General features: G+C 42.3%; 2 protein-coding genes across 4 annotated transcripts in view; one reads left to right on the top strand and one right to left on the bottom strand.

Moving 5' to 3' along the window:
- Positions 1–311: 311 nt before the first annotated feature.
- ASB16 (ankyrin repeat and SOCS box containing 16) lies at positions 312–9,050 on the top strand. The gene is made up of 5 exons (XM_081933315.1): positions 312–976; positions 3,765–4,032; positions 6,080–6,572; positions 7,124–7,237; positions 8,778–9,050. Exons 1-5 carry the CDS (start codon positions 661–663, stop codon positions 8,961–8,963), a joined length of 1,377 nt encoding a protein of 458 aa, XP_081789441.1. The 5' UTR covers positions 312–660; the 3' UTR covers positions 8,964–9,050.
- ATXN7L3 (ataxin 7 like 3) overlaps positions 900–23,180 on the bottom strand; it is a 63,350-nt gene continuing 41,069 nt past the window's right edge. Inside the window, exons 14-15 of one of the 3 annotated variants that reach the window (XR_014173604.1) lie at positions 1,217–1,306; positions 900–992 (exon numbers count right to left, since the gene is read on the bottom strand). The gene's annotated coding sequence lies outside the window, so the exon portion shown is untranslated. Of the gene's footprint in view, positions 993–1,216; positions 1,307–9,228; positions 9,416–16,590; positions 17,538–23,180 lie in introns of those variants that run through there. The other 2 variants (XR_014173605.1, XR_014173606.1) reach the window with 2 other exon arrangements.

The raw sequence follows: 23,180 nt of genomic DNA, 5'->3' as shown, positions 1-23,180 counted from the left end.
AAAATATTCCTTGTACCTGAAAGAGACCCCAATACACTTTACTGCCTTGTTCTTCATTTGCTTAATTCTGCTTATCTGCATTTTCTTATGGAAACATTTTCTACTATTTTATGTCTTTATGTGCATCTATGGCTATCTGCAGTAGACTATTTTGTTTCTTGCATTCTTAATATATAGACTTTCAACAGTAATTAATTAATTCTCAATTTGGCTGATACTTTGAAACAGCATTTAAATGTCATGTTCCTTTTCTTTGCCACCTCAAGCTATTTTCATGTATGTGGCTGAGATTAATTATGTAAGTAATTTTGTTTAGGTTCAAATATTACCTGTTCTTGTTTTTAATCATCTTATATTTTCATTATAGTTTTATTATTAGGTGGCATATCTTGATTTATTACTGATTTTCTAATTGAATTTGAGAACTGATGTTCTTTTTTTGCTCAGTTCTAAAAAGAAAGATGACACTGCTTCTATGATGACTACTCAATTCTATTTATAACCCTGAGTAATAAGTACGCAGATGTGCTTGTCAGTGAGACCTTGTCATAATAGTAGCTTTTGAAAATTTAGAAGTATCAGCTGTTTTCATAAATGATTTGGGATTGATGAGTTGGACTACTGTGTAGAAAACACCAAATTCCTTTCTTGCTTAGAAGAATGTCGAAGGAAACTTTTGTATTCACCTCTTCCACTCTGCGCTCCTTGCGCTTGCAACGAGAAAAGCTGGAGTGGGAAGAACGGCAGAGGGCTGCATCTCGCCAGTGGGCCAGCCAGAGGTATCATTCAACTGCCAGGAGCCTTCTTTCTCTCCCCAAGCCCACTAGACATCTTGAATACTGTCGGGATCCTGCTCTTCACAATACCCTTTACACAGGAGACTTGCCAAGAATTCAAAGCATTTTTAAAGATAAAATCACTTCCAACTTGATTGTGGAGACCCAGGTGGAAGAACTAGAGTGGTCAGCTGATCAGGGTAAGATGGGTAATCTCTAGCAGAAAGGAAACAAGTAATGTTGGTCATTTTTCTTGAGGTTTTAGACAAACATTCACTGTTTGTATTGTGGAACAAAGGCTTGTAATATATGAACTTTAATTCCATAAAAATATAAATGGAAGAAATATGTGTTGATTATGTTAGCTGAAAAAAAAGGCAACATTGAATAGAGGCCCATAGAAGTTTATTTCGCCGAAAGCCTTTTACTTGCCTTTTAACCTGCCTTATTTATGTGTTCAGTCATCCACTTCCATGTTTAAACTTCCCCATGTTTTGGGTCATTATTTTTTCAAAAAAATATTTTCACTACTGTAATAGGAAGGAAAGGAACACCTGTATAATACTGTTATCTTTTCAATTAACAGTTTACAAGATTTGCTTGAATTGTAAATATCTTTTAAATCTTGCAATAAAAATGGAGAAAAATAATTAAATTTTAATTCTTATCTGAAACGCTGATGATAAAGTAAAACAGATGAAATTAGAATTCTATGTAAAGTGATATCATTTATAAACATCATTGCAACATACCATAGCTATTCTAAGACTGAATTAGTAGTAACAAGGTTTCCTAGAATTTACCACCCAGAGTCACTGGGAGGTGGGCAGCATATATATTTAATATGTTGGCGTAAGTTGTTATTCTTTAGATTTAGAGTTCTCTAACATGTTCTTTTATAACAATAGTTTTCAATCTCTATTTGGCTTTAGAGTTTTTAGTTTCTATTTCTGAGGTAAGACCTAAGTTTATCCCTAACCCTGTACTGGTTTGGATTATATATTTGAAGCTATTTCACTAATGACTGTCACCAAGCTATAATCCTCAGGAATTAGGTGAAAAGCAAAACATTTAAAATATAACACATTTCTTTTTTTTTTCTTCTCCCCACCCAGCCATATATCATCCTCTTTAAAAACAAATGTGTAACGAAATGAACCATTAAAGCAGAAGAATATACAAGGCTGTAGTTAGCTGTTTTTATGTTTTGCATCTTTTATTCTTCCTCTGTATTTTCATTCTAGTGCTCAAGTTAAGCCTAAAACTGCATAGTATTTCCTCAGACTTTATAATGAAATTGAGTCAGGCCAAAGTTCCACCTAGACCAGCTTTTATATTTTTTTATATTTGAGGCACTAATATTTATTGGAAAACCACAAATAAGCATGTTTGAGTTATTTGCATTAATAACTCAAGCTTCTAGGGGAGCCGTTTTGTGGATTGTGATCATTTTGTTTTATTATCATAACTATTAATACAATACAATACAATAGTAGAGTTGGAAGGGACCTTGGAGGTCTTCTAGTCCAACCCCCTGCCTAGGCAGGAAACCCTATACCGTTTCAGACAGATGGCTATCCAACATCTTCTTAAAGACTTCCAGTGTTGGGGCATTCACAACTTCTGGAGACAAGCTGTTCCACTGATTAATTGTTCTAACTGTCAGGAAATTTCTCCTCAGTTCTAAGTTGTTCTTTCCTTGATTAGTTTCCACCCATTGCTTCTTGTTCTACCCTCAGGTGCCTTGGAGAATAGTTTGACTCCCTCTTCTTTGTGGCAACCCCTGAGATATTGGAACACTGCTATCATGTCTCCCCTAGTCCTTCTTTCTCTTTAACTAAACATACCCAGTTCCTGCAACCGTTCTTCATATGTTTTAGTCTCCAGTCCCCTAATCATCTTTGTTGCTCTTCTCTGCACTCTTTCTAGAGTCTCCACATCTTTTTTACATCGTGGCGACCAGAACTGAATGCAGTATTCCAAGTGTGGCCTTATCAAGGCATTATAAAGTGGTATTAACATTTCACGTGATCTTGATTCTATCCCTCTGTTGATGCAGCCTAGGACTGTGTTGGCTTTTTTGGCAGCTGCTGCACACTGCTGGCTCATATTTAAATGGTTGTCCACTAGGACTCCAAGATCCCTTTCACAGTTACTACTACTGAGCAAGGTACCACCTATACTGTACTTTTGCATTCCATTTTTGTTGCCTAAATGTAGAACCTTACTCTTTTCACCATTGAATTTCATTTTATTAGATAGTGCCCAATGTTCAAGTTTGTCAAGATCCTTCTGTATCTTTAGCCTATCTTCTGGAGTGTTGGCTATTCCTGCCAGCTTGGTGTCATCTGCAAATTTGATGAGTTCCCCATTCATTCCCTCATCCAAATCATTGATGAAGATGTTGAAGAGTACTGGGCCTAAAACAGAGCCTTGGGGTACTCCACTGCATACTTCCCTCCATGTAGATGCAGTTCCATTGAGGACTACACGTTGAGTGTGGTTGGTCAGCCAGTTACGAATCCATCTGGTGGTGATGCTGTCTAACCCACATTCTTCTACTTTATCTAGTAGTAGGTTATGGTCTACCTTATCAAATGCCTTACTGAAGTCCAAGTAAACTATATTGACGGCATTCCTCTGGTCCACTAATTTTGTCGCATTATCAAAGAATGCAATAAGATTAGTCTGGCATGATCTGTTTTTGACAAATATTAGCTTTATTGTCCCTTAATTTATATTCCATCTTTCCGAAAGTTCTCCATGTATGTTTTAAAATAAATGAATTCTGAATAAATAACAACTTGTATGTAAAATAGACTTCAGCTGATGCACATCAACAGAATTAGCTGTAATGAATGTGCTGCAGGGAAAAAAATATCCTCAGTTTAATGCCAATTGGATAATTGAAGCTCTATATATTTTGCCATGTTTTGATACAGGAAGCTTTTGCACAATCAATTATCTTTGTCTTTGTTGCTTTTACAGGGTTGTGGGTGTTGACTGCTCAAAAGAAGCACACATCTCCATTGCGAATAACAGCTGCCAGAGGCTATCAAGACTGTGTGAAACATCTGCTCTTGAAAGGGGCAGATGTCAATGCAGTTATTGGTGGGAAAGCTGCTTTGCATGATAGCTGTGCCAACCACCATGAAGAATGTACCCGTCTGCTCCTACGTTATGGTGCTAATGCTAATATTCTTTCAGAAGAGGGCCTGGCCCCATTGCATTTGTGCATCACTCACGAAACTTTGCCGTATGTCTGGGAAGTTGAAAGAATTGTGGGTGTAATGCAGGGGTGAAATTCAGCAGGTTCTGACAGGTTCTAGAGAACCGGTAGCAGAAATTTTGAGTAGTTCGAATAACTGATAGCAGAAATTTTGAGTAGTTCAGAGAACCGGCAAATTCCACCATTGGTTGGCCCCACAGTGGGGTGGGAATGGAGATTTTGCAATATCATTCTCCAGGAGTGGAGTGGGAATGGAAATTTTGCAGTATCCTATCCTTGCCATGACCGCCAAGCCACACCCACAGAACCGGTAGTAAAAAAAATTGAATTTCACCAGTGGTGTAATGGCTTGAAGGATGATTAAAGACAGGTTAATAGGAAAGTAGTGGCATAATTTGTAAAATAGCAAAGCAAGTTCTTCAAGTGCAAGAATTATTTTTTGATGTTAAATTAATCTCTTGGGATAAGGCATGTAAGAAGCACATTTTTGAAGGCAGACTATTTCTATGAAAATCTGTGTCTTCAATGTGATAGAAGAGCATCTAGAATATATTTTATTACCTGAACTACACAAAACATGACCCATTGTTTCCTAGATATTTCCTTATCTAAATCAAGAAACAGAATAACTGCAGGTGGGTAGAAAAGCAATGGGAGTGGACCAACTTCCTTTTTAAATAACAATTTTATTAAAACTTTTGAATAATTAGAATAGAGAAAAAGAGGAAAAATGCAAGAAAAAGGTTTAAAAAACCTTTCCATAAGAAAGGGATTTCCCACCACCATTATGGCAAGTATAAATAATTCCATGATCTCTTCACCTCCTCTTATCTAACAAATATAGACTCTTCATCCCCTAATACATTTCTTAACAATTGGCAAATCAAATAAGTAAGGTGTTCTTCATTCCAATTACCAGCAAAACATCCAGAGTATTTAGGATTTTAATATTAAGTATATAAAACTCAACAGCTTACATCTGAGGTCTTAATTGTAACAAAATCCCACTTAAAAAGACAATGATCCCCACACCCAAACAAAACAAAACCCAAGTTTAACATGAGAGAGACATAATTTCTCTTTCACAGCAGACAAGCTCCAAACACAACATTCCAAATAACAACCAATCCTGTTCCAGTTTACATATGCATTCCATGTCTTTCCCTTTAAAATTCTCAATTTATCACCATTCATTTAGTGACAGTTTAAGGTTACAATGGCACTGAAAAAGGGTGACTTATGACCATTTTTCACACTTAGGATTCCACTCCCATTGCTTTTCTATCCACCTGCAGTTATTCTGTTTCTTGATTTAGATCCCTGTGGTTATGTGATCAAAATTTGGGCGCTTGGGAAACTGGCTCATATGACGATAGTGCCCCAGAATCATGTAATCATGTTTTATGACCTAAACAGCACTAAAGCAGCAACTTTGCAAAATTTTAATCCTACAGGAATTATGGGTCCTGGATTTTGACCCATTCTGTAAATTAGTCCATTTGAGGTTTGTTGACTTAGAAATTGTTGCCATATGACACACCATTTCACTCAATTCAAGGTTGCAAACAATCAGGCAGCTATGAGAGTAGAATATAGATATGAGTTAATGCAGAAGTGTTTGTTTTACATTTTCTATTAAATACCGTAGTTTCTGCCCTCAGACCTTTCCAATTACCCATGAATAACATTTTTTTTAAACTGCAGTGAAATGCACTTTGTAATTAAGGAACTGGTTTGCCCTCTTTGGTTATTAATGTGAATGCTTTCAGTTTGAATGCTTAATTCAGAATTAAATTTTAATAAAGTTTCACTTATTTGTTTACATGGTTTACCTCATAATCAAAGAAATAATTGAAAGCTGTGTTTAATAGAACTGCAAATAGAGTAACTGCATATAGTGGAATAAAGCTATATGTAATTACAAGCAGTGCAAGACTGCTTAACAGAGGGGCATTTAGCTATCTATTTCTATAGTATTTTAAAATATATGTTAAAGTTAACAGAATGTAAGATTAAATAACAATGGATTATAAGGCAATTGCAAAATTCCTTAATGCATCTCTGTGCCTTTCAGATGTGCTCAACTACTACTGGAATATGGAGCTCTAGTGAACCAGAAATCAAGAGATGGTCATGCTTCCCCATTGCACGTGGCTAGTAGGAATGGTTTAGAGGATCATGTCAAACTCTATCTTTGCTATGGAGCAAATATTGCTCATAGAAATCAGGAAGGAGAGACAGCTCTCAACACTGCTTGTGCCAATGCAGATAGACCTGAGCGGGCTGGTCGCTACTACCAAGTGGTAAAGCTACTTCTTGATGGTGGGGCCAATGTCCAGATTGCTGGCCGAAAGAACCATACTCCACTGCACAATGCCTGCAGCAACTGTCACATTGGGATTGTGGAACTCCTGCTACAGCATGGGGCAGAAGTCAATATTAGTAATTGTGCTGGCAATACTCCTATGGACTGTGCTTTGCAAGCAGTGGAAGATTACCTGGAGGAAGAGCCTGAAAAAGTTATAGTAATGTTGCTCAACCATGGTGCTGCCTCTATTAATCCTAAAGTAAGAATGGTGCCTTCAATTCTAGTGATTTCTTGACGCTATCAGTGAGCATTTCTGGAAACTGTTGACTGATTTTTGGATTGCATAATATTATATGACAATAATATATGTAAGGAATAATGTTTGTAAGTTTTTAAAATGTATAGCCAACTCGGGACAGTTTCCTTCCTGTACAAGGGCAAGAGATTTGGTGTTTCAATTTCACATATAGAAGGTAGAGGATGCTGAGCAGGCTCTAACTTACTAGACATCTAAGAGGAATGGATAGCACTACCTAACGTTTTTACAATGAGAGGCCCTTGTTTCACTCTATGTAAATGATAGAGCCAATCTTGTAGCCATTTTTTTCTCTTCAAAGTCTACACCAGCCTTAAAAATATAAACTCCTGGATGAAAACTGACCAAAATGTTTTTAATGTTTTTCTCAGATTGGCTTCGTATAGGCGCTATGAGAATATAGGGGTTTTGGTTGAAAACATTCCTTTTCTCTTCCAAGATATTCATGCTTTTTATAATCTTTTGCTGTTTTCTCTTAATGCTTCTGCACTTAGATGCTAAAGTTTTGTGCTTCATCACCTCGATCTATGGAAATAATTCTGAATTCTTATGACCGTGTATTGTCCTGTGATTCCTGGGTGGAATCTGTATCTACTGAAATGTGGCAAGTAAGTAACAGTACTTTTTTTGTTCACCATTACTTACATGTCGTACTCTTCTACCATTATGCTGCCCTTTGTTTTTTTCTTGCTGAGTGAAATCTGGACTTGCACTACAATTTATGGAGCAAGATTGGGAAGTGCTAGCTGAGAAATGTTGACAGTTTTTTGGGTACCATTCCTTTTTTCTAAAAGAGAAGTAAACAGTCATATATTCAGTTTGACTTCTAGTCATAGCTTAGATTCAAGTAATCAGATCTTTACAAGAATTAGTTTTTACAATTGAATTGTATACACTAGAATTGCTTCCCAGAAAGCCTTTTGAAGTAAGTAACCTTACCCTGCCTTCATTTTTATTACTATCTGACCTCTCACTCAGTAAGCGAGTTCTAGTCATGAATTCTAATTCATTACTCACTAAGTAAGAGCTCTTCCTCTCTCAAGACTATTTTCTATGCCCTCTATAATCTCCCTGTTCCTGTTAAAACTCCAAAACTACTTGTTTAATTTGGGTTCCCATCACATTGTTTAAAAGTCAACTATGTGCTCTCATAAGATTATTTCCTCCTGCAACGATCAAATTATATTCTTATATTGTGTATCATTGAACATAGCTTGATCATGTAGTGTAAGTGAGGAATCACATGATAATATGTTCTGGTTACCTCTAGAAAAATATTGCAGGGTGGGAGAGAAATTTCTATGTAGTTAAAAAAAAGCATTGTTAAGTCTAGAAGTTTTAATTAATGATAGTACTCTGACTTCAGGTATTCTCAATTTAAAATAGAATTCTGGAAAATTCAAAAGTTAATAACACCCTTTTGTATTACTGAAGTCTAGTTGATCCTAATAAAAGTATTGTCCAACCATGGATTTGGGTTTTATTTTTAAAATTGAATGTTTTTACTGCTTTTTTAAAAAATAAATAAAGTCTTAATCCATCATTTGATCTTTTCCCATAACATGGGTTCTAAGTAAAATTATTGACAACTAATTCTATGTGAGGGGATTTACTTTCACAATTTATATATACCCTTGAAATATAAAGTAGAATGTCTAAAAAAATGTCTAAGCTTAGTTGGCTGGTTGAACTGTGATATCAGAACACTAACAGATATCATAAACTGCTTTATGAATAAAATAGACAGATTTGGAAGTTATGTCAAGACTGAACAATAAATGTTAGTAAAATAGTAAGTGGATGAAAGTGCACAGCTTTTGTGATAGATATTTAACAATCTTGACTGTCCTGATACAGACAATATAATGGATACAACTTAGAACATGGAAAAAGTGGTTTAGAATCTGAAAAAAATGCAATACAGTACTACTGTACATTTACGAATATATATCATGTGTGTCCGTAAAATACTTGGAACCAAAGAATTTGAACTTCCATGGGGGATGTAGTCTGTTGCAGAATGTATTTTTTCTTTACAGGGAACTTTTATAATAATTTCTGTATAACATGTCTGCCTCTTGATGCTTTCCTATTGATATGCCATGTATGAATAAAACCCACATTTAACTTTTCTTCATGTCTTTACAGGAGCATCAAATGTTCTATGATTCAGCTCTTTTCCTGGTGAATCAACCTCGCCCATTGCAACATTTGGCTCGTTGTGCTATTCGAAAGCAGTTAGGGATACATTGCCATAAAGGCATCTCTCAATTGAAACTGCCTTCTGCTTTGCATGAATATTTATTTCTCCCATTGAAGGGTTATGTCAACTAAAATGATGGAAAAATAGAGAGCAATTAGTAATTTAATATGATTCTATCCTCCTGTAATGAAATACTAGTGTTACCACTAAAATAATGATTAAATTGCAAATAAATAGGGTTAAAACCAATTTCGTTGTATTTAAGTACAATGACAATAAAGATTATACTTATATATTTATACTTATACTTACTTACACTTAAATAGCAAACATTTTAGCTATGTTAATAATCATAATTCTTGTACCTCCTGTCAACTCTTGCTCTTGGATGATATGGAAGCATAGTAACTAGAGATAAATATGACTTGGGTGTTTCACTTTCAATGTCCTTCCAGAAGAAAAAGCAGAAAAATGTGAAAAGAAATTTTGACTGTAATGCAAGAATGAGTCTTGTTAAGAGTTTCTGAGGCATGCATCCATTGATTCAGGCTGGAAATTATTTTCTTGCATACTGAAGTTCCATCTATACAATGACAATATGTGCATATTATTATCGTATCTCTGGCATGAAAGATTCTCACCAATTGGCTAACTACTGTATTCCGTCCATCTAAATAAAGGGTGGGTATTCACATATGTTAATATTGATCCTGATTTAGTTCGGTTGGCTTTGATTACAATCTTTACTTAAGAATGTAAATGATGAGGTAAATTCATAGAGAGATTATGATCATTGGACATATTTTTCTATTCAGTTAAGAATCTGATACTAATTGTAGTGACAATTATTGGTGACCTGTAGATTCGACTTCCCGGGAATAAGGTGGGATAGAGTGGGATGGTCATCAGCTGATTTGGCAGTGACAAATTAAACATTGGCAATAATGAGAGTGGTCCTACCTGTAATTGCTATTTTACAGGATCCAATCTGAGTCGGTATCCAGGACCAGAGGTTTTGTCTTCGAAACTTTCAGACTCATCTTCAGGGAATTTTTTCTAGGCTAGAGAGGAGTTCCCTGAAGATGGGCTCCTGCAGAAGTCCAACAGCTCAGAAGACAAAACCTCTGGTCCTGGTGACTGACCCAGATTAGATCCTGCAACATTATCCTGGGACGGGTGTATTCACTTTCATTTGTAATTTATATCTTTATCAAGGTGTAGGCTGAAAATACTAAATGGGGTAGATATGATATCTATATGCTGAGGATGTTAAGAGAACGATGCAAGCTATATGAGCATCAAGATGAAGATATTAAATCTCTGGGCTGGAATCTGAAATAAAGAATACTATTCTATTGTGCCAATAAAAGAAAATATATGTAGAACTAGGTTGAACTGTGGAGTTCTTGGTGCTCTCTAAGCTTGTTTTCCTTACCTGATTAGATAACATCTTCAGTGCACTACATAATGAAACATTTATCTTGGAGAACAAAAACAAAAAAGTAATTGAAATCTGCAAGATCATGCAAGACTAGCAATGTTCTTTTTTAAAAAATTGTATATGTTTTATTTGTAGTTTTCCTTTAACAACCAACATATTTTGTGGACAGTATATTGACTGGGTCAACATACTTTTTACACAGTATTAACAATACAATTAAATATACATAGTCTTTGCCTTCCAACTTCTAACCTTAATATGCTCATTGTAATTATACTAGATTCTTTTTGTATCAATATATATAATATTATTTTCCAAATTTGTATTTTCCCCCATTTGTTGGAGTTCTTCTACCTTCACATCTTTGCCTTTAAACAATAACATTCTCTCTTTATTACTTTTTCCATAAATATATTTAAACATCAATAACATTTCTTCATACAATGTATTTGTTGAACCCTATTGAATCACTAATATTTTCCAGTAGAGTGGAGGGAGGGGTCACTGAAGGGTTATTACAGCCTGATTGGTCCATTTGACTGAGAGAAAACTTCTTAGCCTTCGGCTTCTCCCGTTGGCTCCCAGTTTCCTCTCAGTCAACAAGGTCCAAAGACTCAAATTTGGTTCCCAGAGTGATTGTGAGTACTAAATTTTAAAAAAATTAATTGGTTCAATTGGACACTTTAAATCAAACAAATTACTTCAGAGCTGGCCCAATAGGACAAGCTATCGCAGTCCTACATAGGCAGGGAAAGCAGCGCGGAGCAAAGCTCTTCCCACCTTACTCCCTGCGGGCTCTTTTCCCCCCCGACTGATTCCTGGTGACTCGGGCGTGCCGGGGGGCTTGCAGCTCATATATCCTCCCCCGAGACGATCTGCTTGCCTTGAAGCCGCAGCGCCGGCGGCCCTTTGCCGCGCGTGAAGACCGGCAGCCATTAAACGAGACCGCGCCGTCTCTACCGAGTCGGCGGTGCCCTCGGCGGCGGCGCGTGAACGAGACCGGAGCGCCAGCGGCTCTTGCCGGGCGTGAAGACCGGCGGAAGTAGCTCAAGGGCCCAGATTACTTGTCCTTTTAAACGGCGAGCCCTACAAGGTGCGGGGGAGGCAAGCGGCAGACTCGGGCGCCATTTTAAACGGCCGCTCGAGAAGAAGACCAGCAAGCCTCAGCGGCGGCCATTTTGGACACATGTTGGGCCTAGCCCTTCCACCCTCTATCGAGCCTCCGCCATTATTCAAAGCTCAAGTTGAGAGTTTCTCCCAGCAAGAGGCTTCTAGCTGCGACTGCTTCTTCTTCTATAATCATCAGAGCACGTGAGTGGGGCGATGGCAGCGAGATCTGAGGCGGCTCAAACCGCAACTCCCCAGGCCCAGGAAGATAAGTCAGGCCCCACTGCCCCAGCCAGGCCTCGTGTTTCTAGGCCTTCTGCGGAGGATCGCCCCTCCAGAGCCCTACAAAGGGATGAGCTTAGGCGTTCCAGGGCAATCGAGAAAGCGATTGAGAGGGCAGAAAAGAAGAAGGTCAGGGATCCCAGACCTAGATCTAGATCCCCCAGACCTGAGGCTCATAGTCATTCCCCTTCTGTCAACAGGGGGTTCAGCCCTTCTTCTCCCTCTTCCTCTTCATCCAGATCTGTTAGGAGTGAAGAACGGGGGGCTTCTCCCCCTCCCCCAACTTCCCCTGGGACAGGGGGCTTGGATAGAAATGATCCTTTAGAGGGCCCCTCTGCAGGCCCCTCCCGGGGTAGGAGATCCCACAGGGATTCAATTCCTCATGACTGTGATTCTGATTATGACGAGGAGGATCTAGAACACCTCCCTGAAAATCTAAAAAGATTAATTTCTGCAGCCATTTCCAGGGGAATAGCTCAAAGAGACAGACCTTCCCGGCATAATAGGATTACTCCGTTCAGCAGGGCCAGGTCTAGGAATTCTTCCCCCTCCCTCATGAGCGAGGTCTCTTCTAGGGGGGAGGCCAGTCGTCAAGACGACTGGGGTTTCTCTGAGGAAGAGGATGCGGCCTCTGATCAGCCCACCTCTTCTAACTTATTCATTCAGGCCATGTTTAAGCCCCTACTGAAGAAGGCTAGGAGAACCACCAAGGTGGGCACAGGGGACCCCACAGTGCCCCCGCCCAGGGATCCAGACATGGTGATGTTCTCAAACACGGCCACCAACAAGGAGGAGATCCCTGCTCCTCCTCTGTTCTTGGAGGTGGCCACCAGTCAGTGGGCCCGACCTTCGAATTTTTCCCCTCCTGGCAGCAATGATAGGCGGGCTTATAATATGGAGAAGGCCTTTTTACAGGCAATTCAACTTCCGGCTATAGACCAACCCATAGCTGCCCTGGTCTCATCCTCCCCGGTGGTCTCCGGGGATGCTGCGGACAAACTTAAGCCGGAGGATAAGAGGGCGGAGCTTACCCTGCGGAAAAATTATAAGGCTTCCGCTTGGGCAATGCGGGCGGCGGCTGCCGCCTCGTATTTTAATCGCACAACAGTGATGTGGCTCCGCCAACTCCAGGATCGTATCCCGATCCAGGATGATCGAATCCATCAAGACCTGACCAAAATTATGGCGGCCTGCCAGTATTCGGCCGACGCGACCTTGGATGCCATGCGTTTTGGCTCCAGTGCCTTGGCCACCTCTGTGGCCTCACGCCGGCTCCTTTGGCTTAGAAATTGGCAGATCGATAATAAAGCCAAATGGGATTTGATAGCTGCCCCCTTCACGGGTCCAAATTTGTTTGGGTCTGCCCTAGACCCAATTCTAGTGGAGAATAAGGACAAGAAAAAGGTAATGCCTACCTCCACTAAGAAATCCGAGACACGCAGTCACCCATATCGCAGGCCTCCTTTCAGAAACTATGACAGGGACCAGGAGTCCCGTTTCCAACAGTACAGGCAGGATAGGCCATCCAATAGACAAGGCTTCCAAGACCGCTCCAGATACCAGTTTCAGTCCAAGCGGCCCTTTCGCGGGGGGGGCGGCCGCCCCTTCCGCAGAGGGAAATGACTCAAATCCGAGTCATCCCATAGGCGGCCGCCTGGCGTTATACGCGGACAAGTGGGACCAGATTACAACAGACGGTTGGGTCCGGGCGACCATTCGCCACGGCCTAAGGTTAGAGTTCCTTTCCTATCCCCCGAGGCGCTTCAAAGTTTTCTCCCCATCCCGGGATCCGGAACGCCGTCATCTCATGGACCTCGCCGTTTCACACCTTCTGGAAATCAGAGCGGTGGAGGTCGTTCCGGAAACGGAGAGGGGGCGGGGCTACTATTCAAATCTATTTGTAGTCCCGAAGGCCTCGGGGGGTTGGAGGGCGATTCTCGACCTGAAGCGCCTGAATCAGTATCTAGTTTACAGGCGCTTCAAGATGGCCTCCCTAAAATCAATCTTGCAGGGCATTCGAAAGGGGGATTACATGGCCTCGGTAGACCTGACGGAGGCCTACCTACACATCCCCATCCTTCGGTCTCACCGTCAATTTCTGAGATTTTCCCACAAAGGCAGACACTATCAGTACCGGGCCCTGCCATTCGGCCTGGCCTCGGCCCCTCGGACGTTCACCAAAGTCCTGGCGGCACTGGCCGCTTACCTGAGATCCATCCCAGTCAGGCTCCAGTGTTACCTGGACGACGTCTTAGTGCAAGCAGGGTCTCTTCCCAGGGCCAAGGCAGACCTCCAGCTGACCATCCAATGGCTCCAGACACTAGGCTTCTCAGTGAATTTCCCCAAGAGCCATCTATCCCCATCCAGACAGATTCTGCATCTAGGGACAGTGATAGATTCCCAGTCGGGGTGGGTCCGCCTGTCCCCAGACCGCTTAGACAGTCTGACGCAGTTGATCAGGTCAATCAGGACAAAAAGGTCCGTTTCCACCCTGACATTATCACGACTCCTGGGGAAGATGGTATCCTGCATAGGGATAGTTCCCTGGGCCCGCCTGCATCTGCGTCCCCTTCAGTGGGCCTTAATACCAGCCCAAAGGAGAATGTTGAGCAACTCTCTACGACCGCTTCGCTTAACGTCGGAAGTGAGACGCTCGCTCAAGTGGTGGATGTCCCCAGCATTGCGACAGGGGGCCTCTATTTGGGAGCTGGAGAGAGTACAAGTCACGACGGACACGAGCCTTTACGGCTGGGGGGCCGTGATGGGGTCCGACATGGCCCAGGGACGTTGGACTGCCTCGGACCTCAGACACAATATAAATTGGCTCGAACTCAAGGCCGCGAGACTGGCCCTCCGGACTTTCAACCGCCAGCTACAGGGGCGACATGTCCTACTACTTACGGACAATGTAGCGACGAAAGCTCATGTAAACCGGCAAGGCGGGACTCATTCCCGAGCCCTCTGGCGGGAGGCACAGACATTAGGCCTATGGGCGGAGAGACACTTGGCCTCCATTGCGGCAGAACATATTGCGGGGACGTCCAATCACCAGGCAGACTGGTTGAGCCGGGCGACTCTGGACAACGGCGAGTGGCAGCTAGATCCAGAGTTGTTTCGAAAGATCTGCCTCAGGTTCGGCAACCCCCTTGTGGACCTGTTTGCCTCCCCCAGCAACACGCAGCTGCCGAGATTTTTCACCAGATTCAAGACCCCAGCTGCAGAAGGAGCGGATGCTCTCAGGACCCGGTGGCCTCCGGGTCTCCTCTACGCCTTCCCTCCCCTTCCCCTCATTCCCAGAACCATTCGGAAGGTAGTCACAGAGAGGGCTTCCGTCATTCTGTTAGCCCCATATTGGCCGAGGAGACCATGGTTTGCGGACCTGGTCCAGCTCTCGGTCGTAGATCCCTGGAGAATCCCTCCGGAAGAGGTAGTCTTGTATCAGGGGGTCTTAGTTCACCCAGAGCCGCAGTGGCTGCATCTGACCGCGTGGCTCTTGAGAGGGGATTGCTGAAACGGAGGAAGCTGTCATCGGGGGTCATAGCCACCTTAGAGGCAGCTAGGAAACCGTCCACAGTGAGGATCTATAACGCCACCTGGTCGGCCTTCGCGAAGTGGTGTAGCCCCAGGGGGGTGGATCCAGCCAAGGCCACGGTTCCAGACGTTCTAGAATTTCTTCAAAAAGGATTAGAGGATGGGTTGTCCCATAATACCCTCAGGCGACAGGTAGCGGCCCTAGCCACTATATTGGGAGGGGAGGGTCCCTCTACCCTCTCTCGCTCTCCGTTGGTGAAGAGGTTCCTTAAAGGGGCGGCCAACATCCGTCCGCCTCCGGTCCATAGGTTCCCTACATGGGACCTTACCATCGTCCTGAAGGCACTGACGGGGTCTCCCTTTGAACCGCTCAGGTCGGTCCACATGCGCCTCCTATCACTGAAGGTAGTATTTTTAGTGGCCATTACATCGGCCAGGCGTATCTCTGAGCTGGGGGCCCTTTCTGTTAGAAGCGACCTTTGCATGATTCACCAGGACAGGGTGGTATTGCGTTTAGATCCTTTGTTCATACCGAAGGTCAATACTCTGTTTCATAGGGCCCAGGAAATTGTCCTACCAAATTTTTGCCCCAATCCAACAAGGGAGAGAGAACAGGCGTGGCATCGGTTGGATGTACGCAGGGCCCTCCGTATTTATCTGAAACGGACGGAGGGCATTCGTAAGACCGAGGCGTTGTTTGTCTCGTTTCACCCAGGTTCCCTAGGCAAAAAGGTCTCGTCTTCAACTATTGGGAGGTGGATCAGGTTGGCCATCGTTGAGGCCTATGGAGCCTCAGGTAAATCTCCCCCGTCGGGGATTACGGCTCACTCTACTCGTAGTGCGGCCTCCTCAGCGGCCTGGGCCACAAGGGCGCCCTTCGAGGACATCTGTCGCGCAGCCACCTGGGCCTCCCCTACTCCTTTCATAAGACACTACCGCCTGGACGCTTATGCCTCGGCTGAGGCATCCTTTGGGCGGAGGGTTCTCCAGCGGGTGGTGGCCGATCCTCCCCCTGAGACCCAGTCTCCCCTCCCTGGGACGTAGCGTGGGTATGTCCCTTCAGTGACCCCTCCCTCCACTCTACTGGAAAAAGAACGTTGGTCTTACCTGAACGTTTTTTTCGGGAGAGTGGAGGGAGGGGTCACTCTCCCTCCCTAGTTAGATAGACAGGGTCTGGGAGGGGTAGGATCGGGTGGCCCGGGGCGGCTTTCCCTTGTCTTCTTACATCATGCAGACGCTGACCTGACATCGCGGAAACTGGGAGCCAACGGGAGAAGCCGAAGGCTAAGAAGTTTTCTCTCAGTCAAATGGACCAATCAGGCTGTAATAACCCTTCAGTGACCCCTCCCTCCACTCTCCCGAAAAAAACGTTCAGGTAAGACCAACGTTCTTTTAATATTTTAGATATTAATGTTCTACCATAAGCCAATATCTTAATTTTCTATAAACACCAATAAAACCAATTATTGATAGAAGTTTAATCCGTCCCTGGATTATAACTCTAAATCCCCTGAATTTATAGTCCTTAAAAGCTATAAATTTCAATATATTTGTTCACATTAATAATACATTTAAATATACCTAATCATAGTCTTCTACCTCCTAGCCTTGGTTATAATAAATTCTACTATATATCCATATGTGTGCTACTATTTTCCCAATTTATACTTACTACTTTTTGCTATTAGTTTTTGATATAATCACCATATTACAAGATATTTTCTCTCTCTCATCTCTTAAGCCTTTTTAGAATGTCATCATTTACTGACTTTTTGGTGACTTCTTAATATTTCTCTCTTGGGATCCTATATTTCTTTCTAACATTTTTGCAAAAACTGAATATTCCCTCTGCCTTATCCCTTGTCTCCTTCTGCTGCATCATTTGGATACCCATCCATAACCCTTTCATTATTTTTGAAAAACCTTTGTTTTTTCCTCTATGTTTTATTGTAAACTCTTAAGGAATTTTCTATTTGATTCTTAGTGTTTATTGTTACTGTCTCTTCAGTGTTTTTGGCTTCTTGTAACTTATTTTGATTTGTCTCCTCCACCACTCTTTCAAATTTCTCATCTGTCTTCTGAATATTATGTTCATCTTTTCCCATCACTTTTTGAGGATCTTATACAGTCACATCTTTATCCAGTGGTGAAATTCTGCAAGTTTTGGAGAACCGGTAGCGGAAATTTTGAGTAGTTCAGAGAACCAGCAAATACCACCTCTGGCTGGCCCCAGAGTGGGGTGGGAATGGAGATTTTGTAATATCCTTCCCCCAGGAGTGGGGAGGGAATGGAGATTTTGCAGTATCTTTCCCCTGCCACGTCCACCAGGCGACGCCCATAGAACCTGTAGTAAAAAACATTGAATTTCACCACTGTCTTTATCTTTGAACAATCCCATCATCTCCTTACGATTCTTTGTCACATTTTCATAAATACTTTTAAGCATCACTAACATTTCTTCATAAAACTTTATTATCTCCTGTGAATCATTTTGTATCATTATATTAAAAAATACTCAATACATTGGCATCCTTCAGTCTCAAAAGACTTTTGGCTCGTGTGCCATAAGTGGGGGGAGCGCAGGGGGTTGTGTTCGGGCGTGCCGCACCCATAATGCAAGGCGGACCCCCCATTTTTTCATGCTTTTTTTGCCCTCCCCAGGCTCCAGAGGCTTTATAGGAACTTGGGGAGAGCAAAAACAGCCTCCCCCCCCCAGAAGCCCTTCGGAGGCTTCAGGGACCTTCAGGACGCCTCCTCCCTGTCCCAAGATGGAGCCACAGCCCCCCCTCCTTCATATCTTGCACATTACTACCTTTTTCACCACCTCCCCTATTTTCATCCTCTAGAAGAGAACTATGTTTTTTAATGAAGGCTTCAGCCTCCTCCACTGTATTAATTCTAATTCTGTTTCCCTCCCAAAAAATCAACATTCCCTCTGGCAATAACCATCTGAACCAAACGCCTTTATTGTATAATTTCTTTGATAAGGAGGGATACTTCCTCCTTTTTTCCCTTATTTTTTTCAGAATTTGCTTAAGAATGGTAATTTCTTTATCTTTATATTTTAATGGTCCCTTCCTTTGGGCCCCTAGCACCTCATCCCTCGTGGTCCTCCTAAGAAACTTAACATGTACCTCCCTTGGAACATTGTGTGTTCTAGCATATGCTGAATTAATCCTGTAAACCAGATCCATATCCCACCACAACTGTTCTTTATTTCTCTTAATATATTCTGCTAAAATTGTACTCATAATATCCTTAAGATCTTCATTTTCTGTCTCTGGTAGGTTCTGGAATCTAAAGGACATTCTTTCAAGTTCTATTTTTGCCATAAAATATTCCAATTCTAAATTTCCCTTCTGGACTGCCTTAACCTCCTCCCCCAATCCAGCTGCGCCCTCCTCCAAAACCCCAATTCTTTGTTTATTTTCTGTTAAATGTTGTACAGCTCTGAGTTCATCTTTAAGATCTGTCACCTCTTTTTTCAACTCATTTTGACCCCTCATAATTTCCTGAAACATTTGGTTAACATATAGTTCTTTTGAGCTCTCTCCAGTCCCTTCTTGTTGTAACAATGAAGTAATCTTCGTCTGCTGCATGTTTGGACTGGAGGTGGCAGAGGCAGGAGCTGAGAATGACTTGCCTGTTGGAGGTTTTTTGGGCCCCATTTATCTGCATTCAGAGGTGATAAGTCTTTTATAAAGAGAATGGCGTCAGTGGAGCGTGCAGCTGTATCAGTCCCAGGTGGCAGGCAAATCCAAAAGTAAAAAGTTAGTTCTCCTTCACAGTTCCAAGGCACGGAGGTACACCAGAAAGAGGAAAAGTCAAATAGTCAGAATTAATCAGGAAGACCACGTAATGGGAGAGGTCCAAAGCACCTTCAGAGGGGGTATTGAGACAATTACCAGAGATTTTTTTTTCTTCAAAGGTAGTTTCAAAAGGCAGGCTTCATTTATAGGTACAAAAACAAAGACGGAGGGTCGCCATCTTGGCTCCTCCTTTCGCAGGGAGAAGAACAAGGAGTTCCATAAAAAAAATTTCCTTTTAAGAAAACAGCTCAGCAGTCACCTCTTGCAGCTGTGATATCAATCATTCTCAGATAGTTAGTACAAGTGGCAAGTCAGCCTTTATTCTCTCTCCATTCTGATATAGAGAGAGATAGTTCAAATGCCACTTTGTCCGGGGGGGGGGTGTAAAGAGAAAGAAACACCCCCCTCTAATCTTCCAGTTTCAAATAGATTGAACAAAAACTTACAATAGTCTGCTGCTTATCTATTAACGATGATTAAGGAGATTAGGGTGGATCTCTCCCCACAGGCATTTCAGCCGCTCTTCTTTCACTTAATCCTTTCCTCCCAGAACCCATTCGGTGAAAGGGCAGACAGCTCGCAGCTGTTTCATGCCCCCCCTCCGCTCCCCGGCTCCTGGGGCGAGGCTGGAAATACCCCCGCCGGCTGCCGCCGAGTCTGGGGGATTCCAGCAACCCGCCCTGCGGCAGAAGATCCCTCCAGAGCCCCGTGCTCCTGAACAGAGTCCACCAGGGAGACGAGCAGCGGACAACACGTCCGTCACCCAGACTGTAATAATCTTGATGGCTCTTCTACTCCAAATCCATTAAACAGCCTGGGAAAAACCACAGCTGATTGTCAACAGATCAGGGGGGGATTAGAATTTTTTTTTAAAAAAAACTTTTTCTCACTAATCACTTTTCAAAGTATTGTTAAATCTTTTTCAGGCTTTCTATATTTTAAAGATCCAATCGCTGCTTTCTTAATGTTTGGAGATTATTTTTCAAAATTCTTTTTATTTGGGTTAGGTCTCTAGAATGAAAGTTGGAAGTTGTCTCAACCAGTTTCAATGCTCTGTCCATGAACTGCTCCAGCACAAATCTTAATGTCCCGGTTGTCATCGCTTGTGACTTGCCAAAATGGCCGTCATCCCTGCTGCTGTTCAGGACAGCTTTCTTCGGACCTAATGAAGAAATTGTGGTTTCCTCGTGGTCGCTGAAGCACCTCTCCTTCCTTCACCAAAGTGACTTTGACCCTGTAGGGCAGTGGTTCTCAACCTGTGGGTCGCAACCCCTTTGGGGGTCAAATGACACTTTCACACGGGTCGCCTAAGAGCATCCACCTCCACTGGCGTCACCCATGCTCAGGAGTTCGTCCTGAAGTGGCAGGTGCATGAAGAGCGCCGGGTGGCGAAGCAGCCTCCTCCCAGCTCCGGTCGCAAGCTAGACACCGGCCCGCCCGGTCTCCACTCCAGGGAAAGGCTGAGCACTGAAGTGGGGGAGAGACAGGTTCTTCTGGGTGGCGGATCAGCCTTGGCTCCGACGGACGTCCGAAGCGAGTGTGGTCGGCGGTGCCGCTTCAGCCCAGCTGCCTGGACACGGGCTCAAAGGCGCCCAGAGAGCAGGAGACTGGCAGGGCAGTTGCGCCACCTGCTTCAGCCGGCGGGACGGGCTCTTACCCAGGCAGGCGCATACCAGGATTCAAGCCGCCTTCGGCCTGGACGCTGCCTTTGCCACCCCGCCAGCAGTCCTGTCCTGCAGGCTAAACTGAGCTCAGAGGCTTTTTGGCCCCCGGGAAGGGCTGGCAAGAGAGGCCGGAGGGAAGGACAGGCCCCGTCCACCCATTCCTTCCATCCTGAGGAATTCCACTTGGGACGGAAGCACAGTTTGATGTAGCTTAAGCCTCCATTTAAATCCAATTTAAAGGGCAACTTCTTAATCTGTGTTTAAGAAAGAAAGAAAAAACGGGAGGGAGGGAGGAATGGAAGGAAAGAAAGAAAGAAAAGAAAGAAAAGAAAGAAAGAAAAGGGAAGGGGGGAGTAATGAAAAGAAAGAAAGAAGAAAAGGGAGGGGGGAATGGAAAGAAAGAAAGAAGAAAAGGGAGGGAGGAAAGGAAAGAAAGAAGAAAAGGGAGGAATGGAAAGAAAGAAGAAAAGGGAGGGGGAATGGAAAGAAAGAAAGGAGGGAGGGGGAATGGAAAGAAAGAAAAAACTGGGTGGGTGGGTGGGGAACGGAATGTAAAAAAAGTAAACTTAATAAAGTGAAACTCATGTAAACTGCTGGAGGCAGGCAGGGAGGTTGTTTTATCCTGGAAAATCCCAGCCTGGCTGATCTCCCAAACCAAGATTGGCAGATTAATCACTATGCTTTAATTATGTTCAATTTGTAATAATGAAAATACATCCTGCATATAAGATATTTACATTACAATTCATAACAATAGCAAAATTACAGTTATGAAGTAGCAACGAAAGTAATTTTATGGTTGGGGGTCACCACAACATGAGGAACTGTATTAAAGGGTTGCAGCATTTGGAAGGTTGAGAACCACTGCTGTAGGGTCTCCTGGCAAGCAGATACCAGCTGGTTTTCACAGAGCTCTGCAGAGCTCCGCTATTTTCAGCTGTTCTTGCTGCGATGCCAACTGGTTCCCAAGACTAGCAATATTCTTGAAAGAAGTAGCAGGGCTTCATTAGTCTTTGCTTTTATAATCAGAAGCCTTTAGATCAGGGGTGTCAAACTCATGGCCTGCGGGCCGGATGCATCATATTCTAGCCCTGTCCCTGCTGTTTAGCAAAGTGGGGGGAGTCCTGATATGTTATGTGATAACACCATGACGATGCAAGTATGACACCCCTTAGATAAAGATACTGTGATAAATGAGGATGAATTGGGGTTTTTTATTTGGGGTATTTTAATTGTATTAAATTATTTAGGGGTTTTTAAACATTGTGTTTTTAATTGTTTTTTATTCATCAGCTCACCTCCTCCTTGTATATGTATATGTCTTGGTATACGTTTTTGTTATATGTATGTTTGTTTATATATTTATTTCCTATGTTTTATTGTACGCCGCCCCGAGTCCTTCGGGAGAGGGTGCAGCTAAGAAATAAATATTTATTATTATTATTATTATCTTACCTGGATGCCTCAGCTGGAGTTTTCTGCTGACTGCTAATGACAACCTTGTGTAGATGTCTGGAAACTAATCAGCCACAAGACAAAATATATACAAAAATGGATGATGGACTGGTCTTATTGGGTAATTAATAATATTTCAATTGCATTGAAATACACAACACACACACACACTCTTCCTATGAGTGTCAATAGAAAGAGAAGGCAGTTTTTTATTTTGAGTTGTAACATTTCATGGAGAAAATCAAAAAGTCAATTACTTAATAACATCAATCTTTTATCAAATTGAGATATTTCTTCTGAAGTAAAAGTATATGTTTTTCTCCTTTTGACTGAAAGAGATTATATTCACAGCATATAATCATATTGTCACAGTTGCTAATTAGCTTCCTTTCCTACAGTTGATGGACTTTGGGAGGAAATAGTTTTTCGATGCAGTTTCTAAAGAATTTGAAGAAAGATGCAAAACTGTATATTAATCACAACAATTATTAGAAAAAAAGCATAGATCTTCAAGCAGTATTAAGGAAGCATAAATACAATTATCAAAAAGAAAAGACATTCTTGGTACCTATAAGTGAAGACATTTAAGAAGTCAAAACAAAACAAAATGAAACATGAATAAGAATTTCCACCGCTTTATGGACTCTCTTCAATATTTCTCTTTATGGGCTCTTTTCTAGTAGAAGAAAAATAACACCAACGCTTTCAGAATTTATTAGCTGATCTGGTTGCAAAAGCCGCTTTGCTGCCATCTAATGATCAAGCCTGGTCTTCGCAGCCTTAAAATGATAAAAGTCGCTCTGTTCTGCGATATTGGGACAAAGGAATTAAATGGGATTAAAACACCCACCCACCCCTATTTAGCTAGCAAGCCATTTATGTTGACGTCTCATTCTCTCCGAAGAATAAATCTATAAACAGAAAAAGTGACCAGTAAAGAACATTAAGCGATCCCGTCGCGTGCTTATCGTATCATAGGCCTCATTCTGTAGCTGCTGCTATAGCAACCAGTTTTGCAGCCGAACAATCCTGCGCGCCTCGCAACTACGTGTCAGCGAT

This window comes from Natrix helvetica (assembly GCF_964273705.1).
Source record: "Natrix helvetica genome assembly, chromosome: Z".
Classification (NCBI taxonomy): Eukaryota; Metazoa; Chordata; class Lepidosauria; order Squamata; family Natricidae; genus Natrix; species Natrix helvetica.
This window is presented reverse-complemented; position numbering and strand designations above follow the sequence as displayed.